The 21,041-nt window shown below is 56.4% G+C and overlaps 1 protein-coding gene across 2 annotated transcripts in view; it reads left to right on the top strand.

Moving 5' to 3' along the window:
* Positions 1-15,800, top strand: part of ABL1 (ABL proto-oncogene 1, non-receptor tyrosine kinase) — a 90,835-nt gene extending 75,035 nt beyond the window's left edge. For both annotated transcript variants that reach the window (XM_032973202.2, XM_076074838.1), the window contains exons 5-12: positions 2,749-3,021; positions 5,138-5,222; positions 6,290-6,467; positions 7,575-7,759; positions 9,125-9,277; positions 10,269-10,358; positions 11,300-11,431; positions 12,710-15,800. In XM_032973202.2, the coding sequence (XP_032829093.2) occupies positions 2,749-3,021; positions 5,138-5,222; positions 6,290-6,467; positions 7,575-7,759; positions 9,125-9,277; positions 10,269-10,358; positions 11,300-11,431; positions 12,710-14,763 (3,150 nt within the window). In that variant the 3' untranslated portion in view covers positions 14,764-15,800. The remainder of the gene's footprint in view (positions 1-2,748; positions 3,022-5,137; positions 5,223-6,289; positions 6,468-7,574; positions 7,760-9,124; positions 9,278-10,268; positions 10,359-11,299; positions 11,432-12,709) is intronic.
* The last annotated feature ends 5,241 nt before the right edge of the window (positions 15,801-21,041 follow it).

Below are 21,041 nucleotides of genomic sequence, written 5' to 3'. Positions count from 1 at the left end.
GTTGGCTACGTACGGTGCGAAAGAAGTGCAACGTGCATAGATACATACATGGGAACAGTAACCACGGAAGTAGCAATGGAAGGTTGAGAAGGAGGCGACTGATCAACCGCTGGATCACAGGTCAACGTGACCGCTCTACATCACGGCTTGTCGAGATGCCTCGGATCGTCTCGCACGAGAGATTGCTGTTGCGCAAGCGCTGGGGGGAGTGGGGGGGAGATGTTAACTGCTTCGCTTGTCATTCAGGAGGCCGTGGGTTCGATCCCGAACTTGCCACCTGTACATTTGGAGTTTGAATATTATCCCTGTGGTCGTGTGGATTTTTTTATTGGTCCTCCGGTTTTTCCCTCCACACTTAGAATCAACATCACGCGTTTAGAGTATTTAACTGATGTACATTTCCACGTGATAAGGCACTTCGTTGAGCTATCATTTGTGGCCAGGGCGCTTCTGAAAAAGAGCTACATCGCGCAGTGGAAACTGGTCAAATAAAAAAATAGTTTATAATTTGACTTCCCACCCCCCTGACCTTCGCGGGCGGCACGAATGGGGAGCATAGCCCCTCCCCCGCCCCCTAGGGCGTTTTATCTTTAGATATAAATTAGACGCAGGCTTTGCAGCCACCAGTTCCCCCGCACATTCACATCCTCCCGACTCCCTCTCCTCCCACCCAACCCGGGCACAACTCGCTGCCAGCAAAACTAGAGCGGATACCGGGTGATGGGATCAAGCCCTTGGGTAATTGCCCAAGACCCTGGCATTAATCATCGGCCGTTTCTCTCTCTCTGATGTCACCTCTCTTCAAATGCCCTCTTTTGCTGGGGTAATTGTGGCCTAAAAGGTAAATGGGGCGGGGGGGGATAGCGTGATTTGTATTTTTTTATAGTCGGGAATTAATTAAATTTTGTTTGTGTTTGCGACGATTGTGTTGCAATCGTCACCAAGGTTAAAGAAGGTGGTCATTCTGCCAGCTTTTTGAAAAACATGAAAAATTTTAATCAACTGACAAAGCGTGGCGTTTTGCTGGCCCGCCCGCCACCCTCGTGTGCCTTGCCAGCCTTATTGATAGGTGCTGCTCGATAACAGCACTCGCCCCAATAGTCCGTTAAGGCTATACAGGGGATCTTTGTCCCTTTTTTTGTTTGCTATGGGACCAATGTGACCGCGAGGTCACTCGTGTTTACTGACGGAGGTTTATTTCTCGCCCAAAAATAACCGGAGGCCAAGCAGCGTTTCCTAGAAGCAGCTTGGCCCGTGTGCCAGCGCGCGACACATTTTTTTTTACACCTCCCCTCTACACCTCATGGCAAGAGGCATGAGTTGGGGGCGGTCTCGTGGCGGTCGGGCATTTTGCCGCGTGTTGCCAAACCGCACGGCGGCCGCCCTGGTTAATACTGTATTGGGGCCCTGCGGTGGTGAGATGTGAACTACCTCGTCTGGTCGTGGGTTCGATCCCAACCCTGATGCCTGTTCATTGGAGTTTGCATGTTCTCCCCGTGATCACTTGGATTTTTCTCTGGTTCCTTCCGTTTTTCGCTCCACATTTAGAAACATGCATTTAGAGTGTTTGGCTGCTATAAATTGTGATAAGCCAACTTCATTTGTGGTCAGGTCGCTTCTGAAAAAAGAGTTATGTAGCTCAGTGGGCCTTACCTGGTGAAATAAAAATCGCAGTAAATTGACCATGAATACGCGGCGTCTACTTTGCGGCGGATGCTAAAGATCCCGTGACGTTATCCGAAGAAGAAAAAAAAAACCTGGGGGCCGCGCATACCGGCGTAACGTTCCATATTTCCAAACGTGGAAATGATTCCACGCAGGTTACTCGGGTGGGTTCGCGTGCGGCAAGCCATCGCCTCCCGTTGTGAAACTACAGCAGGCGACGTGGAACTGCGGCGCCGCTGTGACGGCCTCGTGCTGCGCGAACGGCGCGGACACCAAATTAACGATTTGACGGCGACGGATTTATTTTTTTATTTTTACGAGCGGCACTTCCGACGCGACGTTGGTTTTTTGCGCCGCGCGTCGTTGATATGCGACGCTCCAACCCACGTGCCGTGAGCTTCTAAGGTGCGCAGCGTTCTTCATCGCGAGGCCCGCGAGGGGCCACTGGCGGCCTCTGGTGGCCTTTAGTGCGGCCCCTCACGTGGCGCCCCCCCCTCCCCCCCCCCGGCAATACCCAACAAATATTTTAAACGCCCCATCGTCATCGTGCTGCTGCCAAACCCAATGGTTTCAAATGTGCGGTGGCCCTCACGCTGATGACGTCTCATCGGCGAAAGTTTCCCCCCCAGTGAACAACACCGGTCGAAGGGAACCGATCGGTCGATTGATCACTCAGCCGGTCGGCCCGTTCATGTCTGTACGTATGTACGTTGAACTTCTTTTCGCACCGCACGTAGCCAACCGTGCTAATTGGAGGTGCGGGGGAAGGACAGGAAACTGAGAACGTAAAGCACTTTGAAAGAAATGAGTTTTCCCATTCCGATGTAAAAGTGCGCAGCTCCGGTGGCTTCCTAATATCGGACGGAAGCGCGTTCCAGACGGCCGCGGAGGCGCCGCGCGATGCGGCGACCGCCGTCTTTGTGCGACGGCCAGCCAGAAAGCCGCCGTCGCCGCCGAGAGCGATGACCGGAGTTCCCGCGATGGTTTCCCGCTCCCCGACGAGATCGGCCGACGGCGTTGCGGTTCACGGCCAGCACCTTGCCGTGCGTTGACCCGTCCGGCCGTCCGTCGCGCGGCGCGCAGGCGTACGTGACGTCGGAGAGCCGCTTCGGCACGCTCGCTGAGCTGGTGCACCACCACTCGGCCGTGCCGGACGGCCTCGTCACCACGCTGCACTACCCGGCGCCGCGCCTCACCAAGCCCACGGTGTACGGCGTGTCGCCCACGCACGACCGCTGGGAGATGGAGCGCACCGACATCACCATGCGCCACCGGCTGGGCGGCGGCCAGTACGGCGACGTCTACGAGGGGCACTGGAGGAGGTACAACCTCACGGTGGCCGTCAAGACGCTCAAGGTGGGCACGCGTGTACGTTGTGTGTACGTTGTGTGTACGTTGTGTGTACGTTGTGTGTACGTTGTATGTATGTTGTGTGTATGTTGCGTGTACGTTGTGTGTATGTTGTGTGTATGTTGCGTGTACATTGTGTGTACGTTGTATGTATGTTGTGTGTATGTTGCGTGTACGTTGTATGTATGTTGCATGTATGTATGTTGTGTGTACGTTGCGTGTACGTTGTGTGTACGTTGTGTGTATGTTGTATGTATGTTGTGTGTATGTTGCGTGTACGTTGTGTGTACGTTGTGTGTATGTTGTATGTATGTTGTGTGTATGTTGCGTGTACGTTGTGTGTATGTTGTGTGTACGTTGTGTGTATGTTGCGTGTACGTTGTGTGTATGTTGTGTGTACGTTGTGTGTACGTTGTATGTATGTTGCGTGTACGTTGTGTGTACGTTGTGTGTATGTTGTGTGTACGTTGTGTGTACGTTGTGTGTATGTTGTGTGTATGTCGCGTGTACGTTGTGTGTACGTTGTGTGTATGTTGTGTGTATGTTGTGTGTACGTTGTGTGTACGTCGCGTGTACGTTGTGTGTACGTTGTATGTATGTTGTGTTTACGTTGTGTGTACGTTGTGTGTACGTTGTGTGTATGGTGTATGTATGTTGTGTGTATGTTACGTGTACGTTGTGTGTACGTTGTGTGTACGTTGCGTGTACGTTGTGTGTATGTTGTGTGTATGTTGCGTGTACGTTGTGTGTACGTTGTGTGTATGTTGTATGTATGTTGTGTGTATGTTACGTGTACGTTGTATGTATGTTGTGTGTATGTTGCGTGTACGTTGTGTGTACGTTGCGTGTACGTTGCGTGTACGTTGTGTGTATGTTGTATGTATGTTGTGTGTATGTTACGTGTACGTTGTGTGTACGTTGTGTGTACGTTGCGTGTACGTTGTGTGTACGTTGTATGTACGTTGTGTGTATTTTGTATGTACGTTGTGTGTATGTTGCGTGTATGTTGTATGTATGTTGTGTGTATGTTGTGTGTACGTTGTGTGTATGTTGCGTGTATGTTGCGTGTACGTTGTGTGTATGTTGCGTGTACGTTGTGTGTACGTTGTGTGTATGTTGTGTGTATGTTGCGTGTACGTTGTGTGTATGTTGCATGTATGTTGTGTGTATGTTGCGTGTACGTTGTGTGTACGTTGTGTGTATGTTGCATGTATGTTGTATGTATGTTGTGTGTATGTTGCGTATACGTTGTGTGTACGTGTCGTATGTTCGTACGTATGTTGGACTGTGAGCAGACGACAACGGGTATTGCGATTTATTTTTCTTTGCACCTAAAAACGGCAGGATGTACAGGCACGGCGTGCGTGCAACATGTGCATACATAACGTATGTTGATTACCATATGAACGACACGACTGGTAACGCGTACCCGTTGTAATTTACATGTATACATTACCCCCCCGCCCCCTCCCCCATACTCTCTGGTTCTTTCGGTAAAGTCACGTAGGCAGAAAAAATAATAATAGATCACGACGTTTCGATCGCAGCACCAGCAATCGTCATCAGGTGAGAGAGAGGGGGAATCTGCTGAGGCTGGCTGTTTATCAAGGTTTAGAGATGGGCGAGGCAGCTCATGTCCATCTAAGGAGCGAGCAGGAGAGTGCTGGTAGGAGAGAGAAATTTGCTGCATCACAGCGGAGACGTGAGATCGTTGCCGGTATGCCAGTGTCTACGTACACTACGGCTCCTGTTCTGGTGCAATGCAACATCCGTTTTATATATACACCACGTGGCATTCGAAAGCATTTAGCATACGTGATATACCTCGTGACAACCATGGCTCGCACATTTAATGCGTACTATGTTCCGCATTGCTGATAGTTATCAATGAATGAAAATGTTTGTTTTGTCAGCTGCGTAATGACGCGTTCGGAGGGAGAGGGATCCGTGCGTGTGCTCATATGTCTCTTCTCAACCGTCCCCTTGCACTGCTGCAGTCGAACCAGGGGGGGGGGGGGCCTCCTCCACCCCAGCGGCGGCTGTCCCTGCTCGGCACAAGCGAGGCGGCGCCCCCGTAATCGTTATGCCCCTGGCCAATTTGGCGTCGTGTGGCCTTCCACAGGAGGACATGATGGAGGTGGACGAATTCTTGACCGAGGCGGCCGTCATGAAGGAGATTAAACATCCGAACCTCGTGCAGCTCTTGGGTTAGTGCCACACCTCGGCATGCCGGGCAGGCGAACGTTATCCACTATCAGGTGCGTGCGGTGCGGCAGTGGAGTGGCCGCCGCGTGCGTCCCTGCGCTGGGCTGCGACGAGGTGGGGAAATTAAACAACAACTGTGAACTATTATTTATTTTGCCAGGTAAGGCCCACTGAGCTATGTAGATATTTTTCAGAACATGAACTGGCGATCACAAATGATAGCCCAACGAAGTGGCTTATCACGTTGGAAAATGTATAGCGGCCAAATACTGTAAACGCGTGACGTTGATTCTAAATATGGAGGGTATAACCAGAGGGCCCGGAGAAAAATCCACGCAACCACGGGGAGAGAGACACGCAAACTCCAAATATACAGGCTCAGGATCGAACCCACGACCTCCTGTATACCGGGCGAGGTAGTTAACATCCCGCCACCGTGGTGCTCAATATGGATGGGATTGGGCCTCCCCAGTTCATCCGTTCCATCCAGGGCCTTTGCCAACCGCTGCTGCGCCACTGCAGCGTGTGGATAGGGAGGGGAATTCCGAAGCGGAGCCATTCGAGCGTCGGGAGCCACACGATTGGGTGAGCGAGTGAGTGAGTGAGTGAATGGGTGAGTGGTTGACTGAATGATTGAGTGAGAGAGTGGTTGACTGAGTGAGTGTGTTGTTGTGACGTGCGGTGTGGTGGTGGTGGTGGTGGTTTAACGCGGTGCAAGACGAGACGAAACGGTCAGTATGGTAGAGGTGGAGGAATCAGTGGGTGAAGTTTGTGGGATCGTTGACCACGGTCGTAGAGATAGAAGAGCTATGAGAAGGTGACCGCCTGCCAGTGAGCGAGTGGCTGCAGTGAATCAGTGAGTGGGCATTCATTGCAAAGGTGAGCGTGGTGGAGATGAACAACAACGGGCTAACAAAACCTACGCAAAGCAATCGGTTCGACCCTCGAATTAGAATCGCAAAACCCCCCAAAACGCGACCGAATCGCCGGGATCGGTGGGAGTGGGGTGGTTGGGGGCTAGCGGCAAGACCGGAGGGACAGATGGTGAGGCTGGCTCCATCTCCCGCAGGCGTGTGCACGCGCGAGCCGCCCTTCTACATCGTCACGGAGTTCATGCCGCGCGGCAACCTGCTGGACTACCTGCGTGAGTGCGACCGCGACGAGGTGACGGCCGTGGTGCTCCTCTACATGGCCACGCAGATCTCCTCCGCCATGGAGTACCTGGAGAGGCGCAACCTCATCCACCGGTGAGCATCACCTATAAAAAAAAATATTACGATTTGTTATTTTTTTTGCGTGAATTCTCAATTGTCTCTATGCATGTTGACCTTCTTTCGCAACCGTACGTAGCCAACCGTGCTCTGTCTATTTCTCATTTGTTTTGGGGGAAGAAAAAAAAGTCCTTCCGGTTGACCTTAAAATCCTGGCTGAGCGGAGTACGGCTTGGAGAGGTTTTCACCCCGGTGTCCGCTTGGGCCGTGTCATCCCTTGCATACTTATATATATATTATAATTATTTACTTTTAGTGACTCGCTCACCATTTCTCTACTTTACACCACTATCGTTCTGCGTACTTTGTAACTCGCTGACCCGGCCGCTCCTGCTAGGACAGCTGTGACATGGAGCTTTGCAGCTCATCGGATCCCTCCCCTCCCCTCCCTCCCCTCCCCTCCCTCCCCCTCCTCCCTCCCTCCCTCCCTCTCCCTCCTCCCTCCCTCCCTTCATCCCTCCCCCTCCATCCCTCCCTCCCTCTCCTCCCTCCCTCCCTCCCTCCCTCCCCCTCCATCCCTCCCTCCCTCTCCTCCCTCCCCCTCCTCCCTCCCTTCATCCCTTCCTCCCTCCCCTCCCTTCCTCCCTCCCTCCCTCCCCCTCCATCCCTCCCTCCCTCTCCTCCCTCCCTCCCTCCCCCTCCTCCCTCCCTTCATCCCTTCCTCCCTCCCCTCCCTCCCTCCCCCTCCCTCCCTCCCCCTCCATCCCTCCCTCCCTCCCCCTCCCTCCCTCCCCTCCCCGCCCTCCATCCCTCCCTCCCTCCCTCTCCTCCCTCCCTCTCCTCCCTCCCTCCCTCTCCTCCCTCCCTCTCCCTCCCTCCCTCCCTCTCCTATCCTCCCTTCACCCCTTCCTCCCCCCCTCTCCCTCCCTCTCCTCCCTCCCTCCCCCTCCATCCCTCCCTCTCCTCCCTCCCTCTCCTCCCTCCCTCTCTCTCCCTCCCTCCCTCCCTCTCCTATCCTCCCTTCACCCCTTCCTCCCCCCCTCTCCCTCCCTCTCCTCCCTCCCCTCCCCACTCCTCTGGTCCAAATCAAGATTCCGTCCAATTCTGTCCCCCCCCCCCCCCGCCCCCCCGTGTGGCTCCAAGGGACCTGGCGGCACGCAACTGTCTGGTCGGGGAGAACCACTTGGTGAAGGTTGCCGACTTCGGGCTGAGCCGGCTCATGACGAGCGACATCTACACGGCTCGCGCCGGCGCCAAGTTCCCCATCAAGTGGACGGCGCCCGAGAGCCTGGCCTACAACAAGTTCTCCATCAAGTCCGACGTGTGGGGTGAGTCCGTGCGTCACGCCGCGTCTCCCTCAAAATGTCCGAACCTGTGCTGGGCCTCTCACTGCCGCCCCCCCCTCCCTCCCCCACCCCAGGGTGTGCAGGAGGTCGCGGGTTGGATCCCGACCCTGACGCCTGCTGTTGTATTTGGAGTTTGCGTGTCTCTCTCTCATCATCATCACGGTGGCTAGGAGATGTTAACTACCTCGCCTGGTGTGCAGGAGGTCGTGGGTTCGATCCCCGACCCTGACGTCAGCTGCTGTATATTTGGAGTTTGCGTGTCTCTCTCTCTCATCATCACAGTGGCTAGGAGATGTTAACTACCTCGCCTGGTATACAGGAGGTCGTGGGTTCGATTCCGACCCTGACGCCTGCTGTATATTTGGAGTTTGCGTGTCTCTCTCTCACATCATCATCACGGTGGCTAGGAGATGTTAACTACCTCGCCTGGTATACAGGAGGTCGTGGGTTCAATGCCGACCCTGACGCCTGCTCTATATTTGGAGTTTGCGTGTCTCTCTCTCTCATCATCACAGTGGCTAGGAGATGTTAACTACCTCGCCTGGTATACAGGAGGTCGTGGGTTCGATCCCGACCCTGACGCCTGCTGTATATTTGGAGTTTGCGTGTCTCTCTCTCTCATCATCATCACGGTGGCTAAAGAGATGTTAACTACCTCGCCTGGTATACAGGAGATCGTGGGTTCGATTCCGACCCTGACGCCTGCTGTATATTTGGAGTTTGCGTGTCGCTCTCTCTCTCATCATCATCACGGTGGCTAGGAGATGTTAACTACCTCGCCTGGTATACAGGAGGTTGTGGGTTCGATCCCGACCCTGACGCCTGCTGTATATTTGGAGTTTGCATGTCTCTCTCTCTCCCCGTGGTGGCGTGGATTTTTCTCCGAGTCCTCCGGTTTTTCCCTCCACATTTAGAAACGTGCGTTTAAATTTCAACATGATAAGCCACTTCGTTGAGCTATCATTTGTGGCCAGGTCGCTTCTGAAAAAGAACTATATAGCTCATTGGGCCTTACCTGGCAAAATAAAAATTGTTTTTAATAGTTTAGTTTTAAATGACTACCTGGCGTCAGTGTGTTCTATTAGGAAGCCACTGAAGCTTTGTATTTTTAACTCTAGATTGAAAACTTATCTCTTTACAACTTCCTTTTGTGCTTGGTTTGTTGTCCTTCCCCCACACCTCCGATTAGCACCGTTGGCTACGCGCGGTGCGAAATAAGTTCAGCGCACGTGTGCCGTGCCGGCCTTTATAGGTGCTCGCTAACAGCATTTGCCCCAACAGTCTATGGCGGGGGGGGGGGGGGGGGATCTCTGTCTTTCGTGCGTACGTCTGCGTACGCGTGCGCAGCGTTTGGCGTGCTCCTGTGGGAGATCGCGACGTACGGGATGTCGCCGTACCCGGGCATCGACCTCACGCAGGTGTACGACCTCCTGGAGAAGGGCTACCGCATGGAGCAGCCCGAGGGCTGCCCCCCAAAGGTCTACCAGCTCATGCGCTCATGTGAGTTGCCGAAGCTTCGATGAGTCTCGAGGGTCCCGCGAGAGAGGGTCCTGCCCGCGAGGGTGGTTGGCCGCTGCTGCTTTTTTTTTTTTGCCCGACGCATAAACGTTCGTGAATCGGCAGGCGGTGCTTGCGCGGCGAGGTAAAGTATCGGGTACTCCCATCCCTTCCGAGACATCTGACCCGGCGTGAAAAAGTAGGCCTCTTGGCTGACTCGACATTAGACACTTGCCTGGTGCTGCGTGTACACAGCAGCACTTGGGAGACAAGGGGCGGCTGGACGTTGGACTAGTCCACGCCAAAGCCTTGCCCACCACGCCTGCCCTTTGATAATTCGCAGGGCGGTGGCGGCCACTCGCACGCCTACAATCTGTCGCTGCGGAGGCGGCGGGGGGGTTGGCGGATCGCACACATGTTGCGAAACTCCCTTCCCGTGGGCGGCGAGGCGCCACACCACGCCGCCATAGCTCGCCAGGAGACGGCGGGACAACCAAGATGACTCATCGCCATCTGTTTCCAATCCGTACACGGAGAGATAGTGTTGCCCCCTCGCAAGCGCGGCTTATCTCCGGGTACTTCCCATTCACCCCACACGTAGAGACACTCACTGATTTGCTGAAAACAACTTGATATGTGCAGTATCGGCAGAGCTTGGCCAAGAGTTGGCGCCAACTTCACCACCTGGCTTCCTTTCCTACCTGTCTGTGGTTTCCCCCTAGCACCTCTGTCTCTTTTTGCTGCTGTAATTCGCTGACCCCCGTGGCCCGTACTGGACATCTTTTAAAAAAAAAAGAGCTTCACAGCTCATCGGATTCCTTTCCCGGTCTAAATAAAGGTTCTGATTCTAATCGTCTGCCTCTCTACGAGGGCGTTACAAGTTGAATGTATTATTATTATTATTATTTCAATTAAAGCATAACTCGCCCGACAGCACTTGTGGGAGAGTCCGCGCACGGTAGGCGATTGTGTTTCTTGGCTCGCTGTGTCCCAGGCTGGCAGTGGAACCCGCAGGATCGCCTCTCCTTCAGCGAGACCCACCAGGCCTTCGAGACCATGTTCTACGACTCAAGCATTTCAGACGGTTCGTTTGGCACCACCAAACATCACCGCCCGCACCACCGATGGATTAAAAACAAAGACGAAGATTTTTCCTCCCCCCCCCGCCCCTCCCCGTATAGCCTTTACAGAATGTTGGAGCAAGTGCTGTTCGCGAGCACCTATTAACAAGGCCGGCACGGCACACGAGGGGGGCGGGCAGCCAACACCATGCCCGGTCACATTTGTCTCCCGCAGCGCTGATGTTTATTACACTCAGCAACAGCAGCTATGTTTATACGTCTGAGTCGACCTAGGGGAGGCCCAGCATCGGTTCAGATATCCGCCACTTAATTATTGGTGCTGAGCGGGAATCGGGACTTTGGTCGCCGGGTTGACGGCACGGCGAACTGACCACGTCGCTGCGCGGGAATCAATCGACCCGCGTTCGATTCCCAGCGTCACGACCGATATCATTGACGGTTGTCTGAACCGGTGCCGGGGCCTCCCCCTAGGTCGACTCAGCCTCATACGAGTACCGCGTGCGGCGTGTGAACGACATCGGCACCCGAGGGAGACCAACGCGGCCCCGGGCACGACGCTGGTCACCCTCCCCTTTGTGCGCCATTCCGGCCTTCAACAGCGCCCGCTAACAGCACGTGCCGCAACGGTCTGCTGAAGTCTAGGCGGGGGTGGGGTCTTTGCCTGTGTATGTGTGTGTCTGTTGTGCGTGGCGTGGGGGGTGGGCGGGGTGGCCTTTTTCTGCTCTGCCCTCTCACGTGGGGCAAAGTCACTTAAACGTGACCTCGGTGAACGCGTCGGTCGGAGAAGAAGCTTTGCTTAATCGCTCAAAACCGCGCGTAGTTTTGGAACGGTGGAAAAAAATAATAATGTAAATGTTAAGACGCCAGCTTTTTGTTTATCTCCCCAACCGCACCGGGGCACCTGCCCCACCGTCGCTGCCGCCGCCGCCGTCTCACTTGACAGAAGTTGAAAAGGAGCTCGGCAAGAAGAAGCCGAGCGAGTTGCAGGCGCCCGTGCTGCCCACCAAGTCGCGGCGGACGCCCGAGCAGAAGGGAGATAAGTCCCCTCTCGAGGCCAGGGTCGACTGCGAGCTCCGTGAGTGAGGGCAACTGCACGGGTGTGGCGTGGCCGGGGGTTTAGAGAGCACCCTCTCCCCACCTCAGCCCCCCTACTCGCACTTTGGAGTACCCACAACTTTACCCCACAACGCGCCAGCCTGCCAATCGTACCCATTTATACTCCTTCGAGATGTGATCGGTGTGGGGTTGTACGCACGTACGTGTGTTGAACTTCTTTCGCACAGTACGTAGCCAACCGTGCTAATCGGAGGTGTGGAGAGAAAGACAACAAACTGGGCAGACAGAGGTGGTGGTGGTGGGGGGCGGGGATTAATAAACTTCCCCCCCCCCCTATCATTTTAATTGCCACGCAGCGTGCGACATTGGATGGACGTTTGACCGCACTCTGCGCAGAATCAGAGTCTTTATTTATCCTGGAGAAATCCGATGAGCTACGAAGCTCTTTCTCACAGGTGTCCAGTCAGGGCGGGTCAGAAAGTTATGACCTTCACGCAACTCAGTTACGACCTTCACGCAAACTCTCCGGTCATCGCTCGCAGCGGCTTTTGGCTGGCCATTGAGCAAAGACGGTCACCGCACCGCGCGCTTTCAGACGCGCTTCTGCGGCCGTCTGGAACGCTCTTCCTTCCGATATTAGGAAGCCACTGGAGCGATGCACTTTTAAATCTAGATTGAAAAGTAATTTTATTGGAGCTTCTTTTTTGTGTTTAGTTCGTTGTCCTTCCCCCGCACCTCCGATTAGCGGGGTTGGATATGTACGGTGCAAAAGAAGTCCATGACTAACAAACACCCATCAGCTCGCTTTGCCGATCGGTGCTGGAGGGTGTAGGCGGGACACACAGGACCAGTTCAGATCTGCCTCGCCAGTCACATTAGCCCTGGATGGGAATCAATCTCATGTCGCCAGGATTGACAACGAGCCGTTAATTCATTTGGGCGGCAAGGATGTGCCTGGGTTCGATTCCCGACCCAGTTCGCCTTCCTGTATGGAGTTTGTATGTTCTCCTCCCTGTTCCACATTAGTTTCCTTTGGGTTCTCCGGTTTCCTCCCGAATGCAAAAAAACCCCTGAATAACCTAACTAGTATTGGGCCAAACACCCCAATGCTGAAAAATGCCCTGCAACGTTACTCAGTAGGGATCACATGCAGAGCAAGATCGCCCCCTTCTGCTAAAACGTGGCTGAACCCTCCTGAAAAAAGGCGAGTCTCAGCGAGGCCTTCTTCAGCTAAACAATCGTCAAAATAAAAAAAAATACGTAACTTTTTTTTAACTCCCCTCCCAACCGCTCGCAGGGAAGGCGGACCACTCATCGCCCAAGGGAGATGCCGGCAAGCCCACCGCCCACAACAACAACAAGGGCAGCAGCAGCTTGGTGGCGAACGGGCAGGGCAGCCCCGAGGGCAGGCGCCTGCAGCCCCAGCGCAAGAGCAGCTGGATCTTCGGCTCGTTCATCCGCCGCCTCCGCTGCACCCCGACGCCGGTGCCGCCCAAGCGCAGCAGCTCCTTCCGGGGCCCGTGGGATGGTTCGACGGGGGTTGGCGGTGGTGGCGGCACGGATGCGGGCGAGGGCTTCGTGCACGTGAGTGTGGTGCCGCCGCCGCCGCAGCCGCAGCCGCAGCCGCAGCCGTCGTCGTTCGGCGGAATCGGCGGCGCCGGCTGCGGCAAGGGCAGGGCGCGGTGCAACTCCGGCAACGGCGTGAGCAACGGGCACGCGGGTGTTGGCGGCGGCGGCGGCGGAGGAGCCGGCGGGAGCAGGCTGGCCGTCCTCGCCGGACTGTTCACGCCGCGGCTCGTGAAGAAGCCGATGGGCGTCGCGGCGAGCGACCTGGCGCTGAAGCGGGAGGAGCGCGTGATGACGCGCGATGACGCCCTGCTGCTGCTGCAGCAGCAGCAGCAGCAGGGCGTCATCACGCGCTCGTACTCCGCCTCCTCGGCGCAGTCGGGCGCCGAGTTCCCCGTCGGGAGAACCGTGAGCCTCGTGCGCGACAACCGCTGCCCCCTCAAACCCCGTGGCCGCCCGGGAGCCGCCGACCCGGCCGCCGCCTCCTCCTCCATCGCGGAGGTGCCGGAGATCTCGGTGTTCTCCAGGCGGCTGCTGCTGCTGCGGGACGACAAGCGGAGCCTGTCGAACGCCGCCACCGCCGCCACCACCGGCGCGCCCGTCGTGCTGCGCAGCTTCCTCTCCGCTCCGTCGTCGTCGTGCGACTTGGAGCACGACTTGGACGACTCGGACGACGAGTTTGAGCGGACGATGCAGTCCGAGAGGCTGAGGCCGGCGGCGTCGAGGCCCGGGCGGGCCGGTCAGAACGGCAGCCGCCCACCGGCGGAGCGGAGCATCGACTCGTCGTCGGACTCGCCCGTGTTTCAGCAGCGCCAATGCTGGCCGCTGGTCCGCCAGGTGGACTGTGTGCCGGCGGGGAGCGTGCGGATCTTCCCGGCCGACGCGCAGACGCCGAAGCCGCGCGGCATCCCCGCGATGGGCGTGCGAGCCTCGGAAGGGGCGGTGGACAAGCGGAAGGGCGGCAGCGGCGTCGCGCTACCGCCGCCTACCAAGCCGGGGAAAGCGACGACGCCGCCGGCATCTGCGTCGCCGGCCGGCGCGAAACTCGCCTTCAAACCCGCCCAGACGTCCTCCGCTCCCGGCAAGCGGCCGAGTCCCAGCTGCAGGGATGCGGCGTCTTGTGAGGGCGGAGAGGAGGCCGGCTGCTCCCCGTCGCCGTCTCGGCGCAGCTGCGGCGGCGACTCTTCAAGCGACGGTGATCGCGGCGGCCAGGACGGGCCCGCGGCGGGATCCGGCGACGCGGAGGCCACGCCGACGCCGCGCCGCTCCTCCTCCTCCCCCTCCACCTCGGCGTTCACCGGCTGCTCCCCGCACGGCGCCGAGCTGGCGCCGCGAACGCCCCCGCGGCGGGCCCGGCACGCGGCCGGCTGCGGCGACGACGACCCGAGGGAGGGCGGCGGGACCGGCGGCGGCACCGGCGGCGGCGACGCCGCGGGCGACGCCGCGGGCGACGCCGCGGGCGACGAGGTCTCCAAGGACGTGGTGCTCGAGCGCCTGCGCTCGCTGCGCGAGGCTCTCGGCGCCGGCCGCCGGGAGCGGCCGGCGGCCGCCGGGAGCGGCGCCGGCGTGCTGCTCGAGTGCGTCGCGCACCTCCTGCAGTGCTGCAGCCGCTACGCCGACCACATCCCGCAGTCGCGCGAGCGGTTCGCCTTCCGGGAAGCCGTCGCCAGGCTCGACGCGGGCCTCCGAGAACTCCAGGGGGCGCCCGCCGGCGGCTCGGGGTACCCGGCGCCGGTGGGCCTCTTGGCGTGCGTGCGCGACATCAGCAGCATAGTCCAGCGTTAGCGGATCCGGCTGCTGGGGAGGGGCTGTCGTGCGCGGCGACGCCGACCGCCGAGCGAACGGAGCCGTCGCCATTCGACGCGGTGACGCGTCGGCGCAGAGGGGTGCGGCTGTCGGCGCGGCTGTAGGTGGTGGAGCCGTAGCGGCGCGTCCGTTATCGGTGGCTCGAGCGACGTTCTAAACTGCTCACCGACCCGCGCCAAAGGCGCGGCGTGCGGTCAAGCGCTGTGAAACGAACTGGCCACCGGGTGGGGGGGAGGCCGTCGTGCTTGCTGTGGCAGGCGACTGGCTGTAAATTGTACCGTCGGCCAAACGTACGAACCTCGCTGGAACTAATCCGGAATATTGGCGCCGGATGATCCGGAAACGCTGTGGAACCAACTTGGAACGCTTTTTTTGCGCACACGAACGTCCACAGCGTGACCACCTCTCTCCACGCCTACATCTCCCGTTTACATCGTCGTTACCATAATGAATACTTATTATTTCGACCCGCCCTCCCCTTCCCCCACCGAAGCTGCCCTCCCGTTCCGTCGGAACGGACCGGAGGTTGCGGTTTTGCGCGCCCGTTCGCCGACCGCCGACGCTGCGCCAGGGCCACCACGATCGGCGGACGGGAAGACGGAAAACCCGCGGCGCAAACCTTTTTTGTCCAGCGCCGCGTCAACTTTGCGAACGCCAGGGGGGGTAGCACGACGGGGAACCGGGTGGTGTTTTTTTTATTATTATTATTGCTGCGGGATCACAGTTGCGCGACCGGGCCTGTAGACACATCGCGCTATCTTGCGTCCCGTCGGATCTCAGAAAGCTCAGCGGGTGGGGCGTGCCTGCTCACCGCTTTGATGGTGTGACAACGAGCACGTGCCAGGTGTCGTGGGGCTGCTAGATGGTCAGGAGATGGTAGCACAGCAAGGGGCTCAGTCTGTATATACATATAGTCAGGTAAATTTCGATTTAAAGCTTTCGTGACTGCAGGGATTCAAATTCTTGGTTCTTTCGGTAAAGTCACGTAGAAGGGAAACAATAAAATAACAATATTTTTTATTATTTTATTGTTTCCTTTCTACGTGATTTTACCGAAAGAACCAAGAATATATAGTCAGGTAGTTGAGTCTATCGGAGGATTGAATCCATCTGTGCAGAGCTTCGAGTGACCCCCCCCCCCCACTGTTAAAGCGTGATGAGGTTTCTTCAGCTACTCCAGTTAGCTCCCACGTGACCAAAAAAAAAAAAACTCGTGAATCAAATTGGGTCAAACATCCCGAGACAGGACCCTCCTGAAATCGAGGCCCGAGACCCTCCTATGCAATGGCAGTCACCCATCCAAGCAAGCGCTTATCCAGGCTCTCGAACTTCCTTAGCTACGGAGCTCCCGACGGGACCGGCGGGCGGGGTGGGGGGGGCATTGCGGTTGAGTTGGTTGCAGAAACAAATCTTTTACCATCGGCAAAGACACATCAACGGAACGCAGACTGCGGATGACCGACCGCGAGAAGTGGAGACGATCATCGGGCAGCATTTGCACTAAAATCCCCAAAAAGAATGTCCAAGCAGAGAAATCCGGTTTGAGAGCGGAAGGGCAATTGAGATGGACCGTTGCGGCCTTTACATCGCGGAAGAGATTCCGGATCGGTCGACGTTCGTGGCACGTCGTCTCTCCGGAGCCACGCAATTCGGCGCCACCTTAGCAGGGTTTTGGCCGATGGACGGAGTTGAAATGCGACGAGGCGTGAGGGTGAGGTGATTTGCGAGGAGGGGTTGGGTGCGAGCGTGAGATGAAGAATGAATCTGGTTGCTGCGGAAGCAGAAATTGTCTGCCACATTCGTTTTGGCAGCAGGCTGTAAAGCTGCGTCCTCACCTCATGAAGAATACATATTCGTGGATAACATCTATCTATTGATTTACAATTGCAGTAACTATATTGTCAAGCCGTCAAACACTCCGGGAACAAACAAACAAAAAACGGCCTGCGGTAACGATGCAAAAATTTTGCAAAACGAACCATCCGATATGCTTGGATCTTATTCCGTACGATATTTCGTAGCGTCGCCGTGTCGCGCCGACCATAGTCCTAGGCGAAAGCATCCTGACTCGGTACTCCTCGCTCCCAGGACCCGCTGCTCCACCACTGGCGGTTGTCGTTTCAACCACCCCCCCCTCCCACCCTCTGGAACTCTCGGCCCAGGGCAACTCCGTCCGGTCCCCTCTCTCCCTCTCTCACTGCCTTCAAGGCTGTCCCGAAAATGTTCCTTGTCAATGCCACACTTTCGGAGGTCCCCTACATTGGTTCATTTCTCTCCTTCTCTTGAGTGAGTCAGTGGGTGAGTTTGGTGAGTGAGAGAGTGGGTGGGTCAGTAAGAGTGTGGGTGAGTCAATGGGTGAGTTTGGTGGGTGAGAGAGAGAGTGGGTGGGTCAGTAAGAGTGTGGGTGAGTCAATGGGTGAGTTGGGTGGGTGAGAGAGTGGTTGGGTCAGTAAGAGTGTGGGTGAGTCAATGGGTGAGTTTGGTGGGTCGAGAGAGTGGGTGGGTCAGTAAGAGTGGGTGTGAGTCAATGGGTGAGTTGGGTGGGTGAGAGAGTGGGTGGGTCAGTAAGAGTGTGGGTGAGTCAATGGGTGAGTTTGGTGGGTGAGAGAGTGGGTGGGTCAGTAAGAGTGTGGGTGAGTCAATGGGTGAGTTTGGTGGGTGAGAGAGTGGGTGGGTCAGTAAGAGTGTGGGTGAGTCAATGGGTGAGTTTGGTGAGTGAGAGAGTGGGTGGGTTAGTAAGAGTGTGGGTGAGTCAATGGGTGAGTTTGGTGAGTGAGAGAGTGGGTGGGTCAGTAAGAGTGTGGGTGAGTCAATGGGTGAGTTTGGTGGGTGAGAGAGTGGGTGGGTCAGTCAGACTGTGGGTGAGTCAATGGGTGAGTTTGGTGAGTGAGAGAGTGGGTGGGTCAGTCAGACTGTGGGTGAGTCAATGGGTGAGTTTGGTGAGTGAGAGAGTGGGTGGGTCAGTCAGACTGTGGGTGAGTCAATGGGTGAGTTTGGTGAGTGAGAGAGTGGGTGGGTCAGTAAGAGTGTGGGTGAGTCAATGGGTGAGTTTGGTGGGTGAGGGAGTGGGTGGGTCAGTAAGAGTGTGGGTGAGTCAATGGGTGAGCTGCTTCCTCTCTGGCTTTCTTTTGAGTGGGTGGGTGAAAGAGTGGATCGGTGGACGAGTGCGTGAATGAGAGTGTAGGTGAGTGGCTAGGTGGATGAGTCTGTGGGTGAGCGTGTGGGTGGGTGAGCGTGTGGGTGGGTGAGTGAGCCCGCTCCCTTCCGCTCTCCCTCCCTTGCTCGGTGACTCGTGCGCTGCATCCCGCTTCCCCCTTTGTAATCCTGCACTCCCGAGACGTCCGTCAAGTCATGTGCCGCATCGTGACAATTGTAAATTGTCGTCGTCGCCGACGTGCGCGCATGTCAAGAGGCGACGCTGCCTCCCTTCGCTCCCGCAACACGCGCGCTCGCGCGTTGTGCACGTACCGTGCGGCCCGTTTTGAAATGCGCGCGCGTGGTTTTTGTTGTTGTTGTTGTTGTTTACAGCGCGCTCGTCGCGCTTGTTTCACGACGGACGAATGCATGCACAAATCGATGGCTTGAACAGCGACATGCACACGTTGATTTTTGTGGAGCATTCCATGTGTGCGCGCGCGCGTGTGTCCAGGGCCTTCCGACACCAGTGACGATTGTCTGAACCGGTCCTGGGCCTCCCCTAGGTCGACTCAGCCTCAAATGAGTACCTACCTGGTGCGGTGTGTAAAACATCGCCACTGGGGAGACTAAGGCGGTCGTGCGTGGTGCTGGCCACCCACCCCCTCCCGTGCCGTGCCGGCCTTCGTATGTCTGTTAAAGGCTATGCGGGGGATCTTTGTCTTTGTGTGTGTGTCCAGGGCCTCCAGGAACCTCTGGGAGGCCCTGCAGAATGCCACGTGGGTGAGGGGGGTTCTACAGGCCCGTTGTGTAGGGGAGGGGAGGGGGGAGCTCTTTTGTGTGAGGCTGGAAGCAAATTCCCCCCCCCCCCTTGCTATCCCCCCTCCCTCGCCCGGCTCTGTGTGGCCCTGTGTGTGTTGTAAGGCAAAAAAAACTTGCAAAGACGTTGGCGGCCGCGTGCAGAATTGCATTCACGGACCCCCCCCCCCCCCCCCAAAAAAAAAAAAACCGATAATGCGCCTGCAACCCGGATGTGTACCGTATTGGACGTCCGGTAAACTTGAAACGAGTGCGTGCGTGTGCACGTGCGTAAGACTGCTGGGAGGTGTGGACCCAAGCCCTGGCTCTCACCATGGGTTTTACCATGGGAGCAGGCGAAGTGAACCCGAGCGATGCGGAGGGTGCCCCGGCTGAGACATCCCCGGCTCGCGCCGAGCAGAAGATTCGATCGGCGTTCGTGAGAGGGACCGGCGGAAGAGCCCCGACGATCGGCTCTGCTCATCTCCCCCCGGGGTTTTGCCGTCGCAGCCTGTGCCAGCCCCTGGCTGGCAGTGCCACCCACCCCGTGTCGGAGAACGGTTCCCAGAAGATGGCGTGACAGAACTACTTCCTAAGTCGCTCTTTTATATATATGTATCATACCTCGTTATCTACACCGGGGGCCGCAACCTTTTTACGTGCCCGGTGAATAGTGTTTCGGCGAATGTCATCGGAGCAAGGTGGCTTAGCCCTGTGTTTGTGTGCCAGGCGGTTTCGCAGTGGAGGAGGTTCGCCGATCCAGTTTGAGGATGGAACAAACTCCAGCTTGGGTTTGCCGGCCCCAGGTGGTTTGCGCGAGCGGATTAATTGAAAATCTGGAATGGGAGATGAGTGGGTGGACTCGAAGGTCAGATCGCCGAAACGCTGAAATCCGGGGTTCGAATCTGGGTTTCGGCAGCTGTCGGGGATTGAACTGCGGCCCTCAAGTGGAGAGGAATGATGGTTTTGGCTTGCATAGCAATGCCTGCACACGCAAATATTTAATTGATTTCGAAAAATTACTTTGGCAAAAAAAAAATCCAGCTCTGAAAATTTAAACAATAACATTTTGGCGTTATTGACTTGCCAAATTCACTCTGAGCAGGGCATGTATACGGTCTGCCACTCGTGTGGGCAAAGAGTTCGATTGGAAGTGACTTCGGAAGTAGTTTTGTGATATCTTATTCGTGGAGGGGGGATGGGTATTCCCCGACACAGGGTGATGCACCGCTAGCTCCAGAGTTCTCAACAGAAGTGTCTTCATCGCCCTGACATGACGCCGATTGGACAATTGTAATGTAATTGTAATGACTAAACTGGAATGTGAACAACGGTGGCTTCGCGATCGACGCTTTCTCTACCGGACGGACGCACGCAGCTTCCCCCAGGAGGACTTGCCTGGTTGACGTCCAGCACCGGTCCAGCAGTAGCAGCATCATCACCGTCAAGCAGCAGCATTCACAAATGCATCCACCTCCACCTGAGACTGGAAATACCCGAGGCGGACCTTGTAGCCTCCTCAACCCGGGTTTTCCACAGACCTGTGTGTTCTTGCCTCCTTGGCAATTTGAAAAAGTTGGTACAAATTGAGAGGCCACCTCCGGCTTCTGTTGATGCCTGAGGATGAACTGTGGGGATTGACACTCAGGCCACTTATTTATAAACGTTATTGAATTTCGCAATGTGTGCGCGCGTGTACATAGATTCCTCTTTCCTTCAAGCGCGAGTCAACTCGGCCCGAGCTCCGGTGCATTAGTGTCTCATTAAAGACACCACGATACAACTGCACGTGTGTATGTATGTTTTTATTGTCGTTTACATAAACAACGGTTAAGGTGCACCCCTGAAGTTTCTTGCCAACATCGCTGCCGGTGGAAGGGCCTCTCGCTACAGAGCCAGCTCTTAAAGGAAGCTTCCTCCAGGGGGGTAATTTTTTGGCCTACTCTTCCACGCCGAGCCAGACGTCTTAAAAGAGGTGGGAGAACCCACGCTTTGCCCCACCGCACTGCAGGGTGAACCGAGAGGCGTTATCGCTTTCAGGAGTTTGTGGCCCACTCTTCCACGATGGAGAGAGGCGTGAGTTACCCACACTTTAACCCACCACAAGAGACCTGCCAAATCGTCTCAACTGCGGTGAGCACAGTCGTGCACCGCTGGCTGGACAGCAGCAAGGGGTATGTGATAACCTTACACCATTGTTTGCCGAGAGATTGAACCTCGGTGATCGATGATTGAGAGTCCATTGTGCTAATCATTACACCACGGACTGCATCTAACGTATTAAATATGTATTGTTTTATCTATGTTTATTTTCATAATTGTGA

Source organism: Petromyzon marinus, chromosome 50 (assembly GCF_048934315.1).
Source record: "Petromyzon marinus isolate PM22_M1 ecotype Great Lakes invasive population chromosome 50, UKy_Petmar_22M1.pri1.0, whole genome shotgun sequence".
Classification (NCBI taxonomy): Eukaryota; Metazoa; Chordata; class Hyperoartia; order Petromyzontiformes; family Petromyzontidae; genus Petromyzon; species Petromyzon marinus.
Note: the sequence above shows the minus strand (reverse complement) of the source record. Positions and strands in the feature narration are given on the sequence as shown.